The 7,178-nt window shown below is 37.9% G+C and overlaps 1 protein-coding gene across 1 annotated transcript in view; it reads right to left on the bottom strand.

Moving 5' to 3' along the window:
• The window catches only part of parp8 (poly (ADP-ribose) polymerase family, member 8), a 47,420-nt gene that overhangs the window by 14,482 nt on the left and 25,760 nt on the right, over positions 1-7,178 (bottom strand). Inside the window, exons 7-9 of the mRNA XM_016294409.1 lie at positions 2,468-2,562; positions 505-565; positions 285-375 (exon numbers count right to left, since the gene is read on the bottom strand). Coding sequence (XP_016149895.1) covers positions 285-375; positions 505-565; positions 2,468-2,562 — 247 coding nt within the window. The remainder of the gene's footprint in view (positions 1-284; positions 376-504; positions 566-2,467; positions 2,563-7,178) is intronic.

The raw sequence follows: 7,178 nt of genomic DNA, 5'->3' as shown, positions 1-7,178 counted from the left end.
GTACTGGAAAAAGTGGTATCGGTGCATCCCTAGTTTTGATAGATGTGAGTTGTGAAAAATACATGATCTAGGATCGTTATGCAGTGTGTGCCATTGTTAAGACTGTAAGTCTATACCTCACAGCCTCGTTTTCATTCCTGTTAAATTCAATATGGCATCCAACCTGACTAAGTGCTACAGATGTTTATAAAATTTATATTCTATTACAGAAAGTTTGTTTTTGTGTGTGTGTGTGTGTATATGTGTGTGCGAGAGAAAAAGCAAGCGAGAGAGAGAGAACTAACCTGGTCCATTCAGATATTGTGTGAGGGAGCAGTGAAGCCGCACAATAACAGGTTCACTCCGGATCACATCCCAGGCAAGTGCAATCTCCTCCTATGAACAAATGATTAATTTCAGTTTCACACAACATAACTCACACATAAAATAATAATAATAAAAATTTTAAAAAATAACTGGTCATCATCATTTATCTTAAATAAGACAATGAACAATAACACTTACATCTAGGAAAGAGACATCAATGTGTAGGTCGATGTCCACATCATCAATTGCACCATATTCCCTGCATTTTGGGGAAAAAATAGATATAATTCCAGACTTGGTGATTATGATATTGCATCTTCAACAAAACAAATCCTGCTAGTGTGATTACGCTTTATTCACAGCAGCTTTTAAAGTACATACTCATTAAGACTAGAAAATTACTAGAATATATTACTCAGAATATTGTTGTTGACAGTCAAGAACAAAGCTTTTAGGGATTCGAAGGGAATTCACCACAAATTTAGACATGATGAAGCAGTTCTCTTTGTTCATACAGCTGGCTTACAAAACATTCTGCTTTAAAGTTGATATGAATTATCACTTGCACCCTATTTTAAATGGCTTGGAAGAAAAATAATACAGGACTGGTTTTTATCCATCAGCAAATAACTGAGTGGAAGGAGACTGAATGCAAATTTGCTAACAAAATATCAAATATCATCCTGTGTGCCCTAATGACGTAAGTGGGAAAAGAAAAGCATGCTAATTTGAATCATAACAGAAGATTGATTTATTCTGGAATCTTTCTATTTTATTGCTTATTTGAGTACACCGGTAGACGTGATGTTGAATAGATGCACCTCGATGCTCCAGCTCTGTTGCTGTGCTTTACTCAAAGCATTTATTTCTCATTAAACCATTGTGATGAGTTTGTTGCCTTGCTCTGAGCTAACTGTTACCATGGTTACACCTCACTCCCAAATGCAGCCGCTGTGTCTCAAAAGCAAAAGGTTTGAGAAAATAATAATCCCCTTTGATCTGTCAAGGGGAAACAGCTTACATACAGCCGATAAACACACACTCATGTTCAGATACATGTAAACACACAAAATTACATATTTACTAAGGTAAAAGAAATTCAGAGTAACTTCAAGGAATCATTTCTAAAAGCGGTTTTGCTTTTTCATTCAAATCAAGTTAAATGAATAGGCAAAAGCCAACAAACCAAATCTTTTATTGGGACATGTCCTGGAATTATTAAAGGGGGCTCCAGTGAACCCACTCATAGAGACTGCAGCAAAAGCGACCCAGGCCATTTTTCAAGCAGAACACTGAATAAATACTCAAAATAGTCTTCCATCTATGACTCAGGGCAAATGCATCACAGAGATCACACACTAGAGAGAATATAAAACACACTTCTGCTGCTATGAATAGTCTTTTATGCTGTTCTTTCATTTGACTGTCTGCTGTTATCAAAAGCAGCTTGACAAGATAAACTTTCAAGGACGAAGCTTTTAATAGCAGTCGTCACATGAAACACCATTCAGATTGCCAGATTTTGCGGGGTGAATCGCGTTCTTGTTGACAATCTGTCATGAGTTCTTTTCATCTTAGATATTCAGCACAAACACATTTTTTGCTGTTGTCCACAGCATTATTAAAAGCAGCAGTTTCAAATTTGTTATTTCTTGCTATAAATTCGCTCCAACACTGATTGCAGAGCAGATTAGCTAAAAGAAAGCCTCTCCGTCAGGATAAAAAACCGCAATCATTACACCATTACAGGCCGGTAATCAAACTGAAACTGTGCAGACTCTCACAGACCATCCTTCAGTTGATCACAGAGCATTTCCCCAAATGGCAGACCCCTGGCCATGTGAGGGTTATGGGACCTGGCTCGGGCAGAGAATGTCCTTGAGTGGGTTAACAGTGCCAGAACACTAAGGAACGATTGCTCCAGGTGTCGTTTCCCGTAAAACACTTCTCTGGTGGTAGGGGATTTCATGGAAGGAAGTCACAATTTCAAAACTTTTTTCTGAGCTGATGAAATGTTTTCTTACATAGAAAGAAACATTTACTGACATAAAGCTACTTTATATTGAATGTTTTTCATTTATGTGTGGAAAAAAAAAGTTTCATTGGCAAAAGTTTAAAAATATTCTTGCATCAACAACAAGAAAAATGAATGGTCAGATACCTGAGAGATACTGCATGATGGCCATATAAGTCCCTCACGGCTGCCAAATCAGCCTCCAGCTGGGGGTGTTTGTGAAGCTCTCCATCATAACTTACCTGCCCGCACAAACAAACAGGTCAAAGGGTTGATAAACAGGAGCACCAGTTCAAAAAGTCATTCAAAAATCAAGAAACACAGGGACAGTTGATCAAGCACTTCTCCGCTCATGATTGAGGCTTCAGAGGTGCATTTTATTGGCTAAACAATGAGCTTTTAATCAGTATAAGATCCAGAGCACTTCAAACAAGCTTCCAGACATTAATCATGTTCTTTTTAACCTGTTGATGGCTCTGCACTCTTTTAACAATTAATAAACATCATACACTTTCAGGGCTCGACAATAAGGACTGCCCAATGGCCCGATCAGCGTTAAAGATGCTCAGGACGGTTGACAGATTTGTCACTGGCCCGATCAGGTCGATGCTGTGTCATCACAAAAGTTTATCATTTGTACTTGTTTTATTCCCTTCCAATTTAAACATTCGAGCAAAAACTTTTTAAGTGCAAGAAGACATGAAGGAGAACTGGAATGCTGTACTCATGCACTGTTTTCTGTGTGTTTTCTTTCCCTTGAACAGACAAATACATACAAAATTATGTAAAGTTTACTTATTGCCGTCTTGGCGAGTATCCTCAAACACGATTGGTTGAAAAATCAAGAAACACAGGGACAGTTGATCAAGCACTTCTCCGCTCATGATTGAGGCTTCAGAGGTGCATTTTATTGGCTAAACAATTAGCTTTTAATCAGTATAAGATCCAGAGCACTTCAAACAAGCTTCCAGACATTAATCATGTTCTTTTTAACCTGTTGATGGCTCTGCACTCTTTTAACAATTAATAAACATCATACACTTTCAGGGCTCGACAATAAGGACTGCCCAATGGCCCGATCAGCGTTAAAGATGCTCAGGACGGTTGACAGATTTGTCACTGGCCCGATCAGGTCGATGCTGTGTCATCACAAAAGTTTATCATTTGTACTTGTTTTTATTCCCTTCCAATTTAAACATTCGAGCAAAAACTTTTTAAGTGCAAGAAGACATGAAGGAGAACTGGAATGCTGTACTCATGCACTGTTTTCTGTGTGTTTTCTTTCACTTGAACAGACAAATACATACAAAATTATGTCAAGTTTACTTATTGCCGTCTTGGCGAGTATCCTCAAACACGATTGGTTGTCTTAAAGGGATAGTTCACCCAAAAATGAAAATTTGATGTGTATCTGCTTACCCAGTGACTTTGTTTCTTCAGTAGAACACAAATTATGATTTTGAAGTCCAACCGCTGCAGTCTATCAGTCGTATAATGCATGGCAATGGTAACAAAATCTATGAGAGTAAAGAAAACGTGCACAGACAACTCCAAATTAAACCCTTTACCTCTAATACACCACTATGTCCAACTGCCTTGAGCGCGCACACGGCATCCGGCGCGTGAGGTGTGTACGCGCTCTGGCGTAGTTTATGCAAGCGCCGGACGTGATCTCTCGTGCGTATACGTCATTCATTGTTTACACAGTGCACAAACATTGTAGGTACGACGGCTAATCAAAATGGTACTTACTTGCGCTTATCCGGATTGTTCAAACCGACTTAAAACTAAAAGATTACGTTCTCTCGCGCGAACTCATTCGGGACTGGTGACCTTCCACGTATTCCCAACTTCTGAGCCTGCTCGCCTGAAGTTATGGTTGATTGCTCTTCGGCTGGATATCAACACACCCATTAACGTACTAAAGTTGTTGAGGGTCTGCAGCAATCATTTTTCCCCTGATGATTTTACATACCCAGGAGAGGATCACATACAACTTAAACCATCAATATTCCCAACTTCTGAGCCTGCTCGCCTGAAGTTATGGTTGATTGCTCTTCGGCTGGATATCAACACACCCATTAATGTACTAAAGTTGTTGAGGTTCTGCAGCAATCATTTTTCCCCTGATGATTTTACATACTCAGGAGAGGATCACATACGACTTAAACCATCAGCTGTGCCTATGGTTTTTCCACATCCAACTGAGGTATGTGAACAAGATCTTTGTATGTGTCCTTTTTATTTGTAAAGCTGCCCTTACGAAAAGTAACAAATAAAATGAAGTTTTGATGTAATAAAACCATGTTTTTTAGTGGTTTACTTCCATTTGTATAACAACTGTTGTACTACAGGCACCATGTTTAAACTATGGTTAACCATGGTTTTACTACAGAGACACAGAGATTTCGTTGCAATAACATTACAAATACAACACATTACTCACTCTATTGACAGCATGCCATTGGGTCCCTCTGGCCTTGGACGTGGCAGTTTATACGTGGCAAGCTAAACACAATGTGCAAAACGCTGCGGCTCAACAGCGGAGAAAATTCTGGATCTTCAGTCAGGCAGGTGTGTGATGGGACACCCTCGGCAATGTCCTCGTCGGTGTCTTGTAGTTGTGGCATTGCTATGTTTTATTCATGACAACAGATGCTCTCCACTTCTGTTGGCATCTCACAACACTTACTACAAGAACACCACCACTTTTGAAGAGATCTCTGTCTCTCTGAGGCTTGAAGACGTGCTGCTGCAGCAGATGCTTCCTCCATCTCTCTGAGGTCTTGATCGGAGTATTCTGGTTCAAATAGATACGGTTGGGCAAAAAAATCCAAGTGGTCTGTTGATATATCAAAATCGTCTTCCATTGTGATGACCTGTACGTCTAAATATCTTCAGATTTTCACAGTGGCAGGGAACACTTCCGCAATGACTGTGCACTGTGTAAACAATGAGTGGCGTATACGCGCGAGAGATCACTTCCAGCGTTTGCGTAAACTACGCCAGAGTGCGTACACACCTCACGCACTGGATGCCGTACGCGCGCTCAAGGCAGTTGGACATAGTATTTATATAATTTTTTACCTCTAATATACCACTGTTTGGTTTCTCACACAAACCGATCGTTTCGTGTCTTAGGACATCAATGTGTCGTCACGAGCCGCTGGGTTTAATTTGGATTTGTCTGTGCATGTTTTTTTTACTCTCAGATTTTGTTACCATTGCCATGCATTATACGACTGATAGACTGCAACGGTTGGACTTAAAAATCATCATTTGTGTTCTACCGAAGAAACAAAGTCACCTACATCTTGGATGCCCTGGGGGTAAGCAGATAAACATCAAATTTTCATTTTTGGGTGAACTATCCCTTTAAGTGAAAGCCAACAGTCAAGAAAAAGAAATTGGATGTGTATTGACAGCAGCCTAATTTGTCTGTGTCATTAATGTTAATCAAACAACAACAGACAGATAAATTCACTCACTACTCTAAGCTAAATAACTTTTGTAGCTTTAACTAGGATTAATCTATATCTAATTTATAATGTGAAGACTATGCAATGTTATTTTAAATTTAATTATTAATTTTCTGTACCTGAATACTACTGTTAGACCTACATGAAAAATATTTAAAGCACTATTTAATTTGTATTTTTGTTCTATTGTATTTATTTGTGTTGTTGCTTCTAATTTGTTCTTATTTTATTACTAAGTATTCACTTGTCTTTAATGTTTGAACCTTAAATTTGTTAGGCTAGTAGTTTTTGTAGTGGTACTGAAATTGGAATTAATAATTGTGAAATTTTGTATTTATTAGAATTCAAGGTTACATGGGATTAAATAACTATTAAATTTTTTTGTGGCAGGGCCAATTAAAATTTTGGCAGGGCAAGAAAAAATTGAACCAGTGCCCCGGGCGGGCGAATAGAAAAAAACCCTTAGTCTAAAGAGACTGATCTTATAATAGAGTAAGCTGTAGTCAGAACTCAACACCGTGTCCAAAACAAACTACCTGGCTTTCTTGTGAAAGTTAATTTGCCATACTAGCACCTTCAGACTGTTTGATTTTATCATTGATTGATTTTATTTTCCTTGATCCTTTTTCTAATGCATCACTGAGCAGATTAAAAGGCACAGAGATGTCGTGTTTTAGAAGGAGGCAGAGACATTTTCCTCAAGAGATCCAAGGGTAATCATTATATTTATACAAACCTAGTCAGTAATAATTGCTGCAAGAAGTTACCAGGAAAGGTGAATTTGAACAGGCAAAATATGAATCACAGATTTTGATTTTATATCCTTAACTGAGTAATTTAAGAATTATTTATTTAACTAAAAGTTGTTGTTTTTTTAGATTTTTAAGTACTTTCTTCTAATCCAGTTTAATAACTCATAAAAAATAACACATCATAAGTCATTCGTATTTCCATGAAAAATAATCAGTTTTTTTGAGCCTCTAGACTTGCCCATCACAGCAACACTGGCTCAACCAGTTTGAGAATTAGTTTGGGACGGGACTATCTGTTTGTAAGAAAAAAAATTTGTGATTATTTACTCGGAATCAGTCAGGTCTGCAGTTCCATTTGGTGACACTAGTGGCACTAATTTGCTAGGAAAAAACTATAAATATATACAGAAAAAATACATAAAAAGGAAATAAATATTATATTGTTATGTACATTAATCACGCATTTGTCGATGTAAATGATGAATGAAGTTCAGTCTTTTTCAGTGCTTGAAATGGTAAAAAAGAAGTGCCGGTATTCCCCTCAACCCCCTTTAATTTTCTTTTTACTTTTCAAATTCACAATGTATGTATATAGTGTAGGGCTGGGCGATATGGCTAAAAAAAAAA

Source organism: Sinocyclocheilus grahami, unplaced genomic scaffold, assembly GCF_001515645.1.
Source record: "Sinocyclocheilus grahami isolate Dianchi unplaced genomic scaffold, SAMN03320097.WGS_v1.1 scaffold317.1, whole genome shotgun sequence".
Taxonomy (NCBI): Eukaryota; Metazoa; Chordata; class Actinopteri; order Cypriniformes; family Cyprinidae; genus Sinocyclocheilus; species Sinocyclocheilus grahami.
Note: the sequence above shows the minus strand (reverse complement) of the source record. Positions and strands in the feature narration are given on the sequence as shown.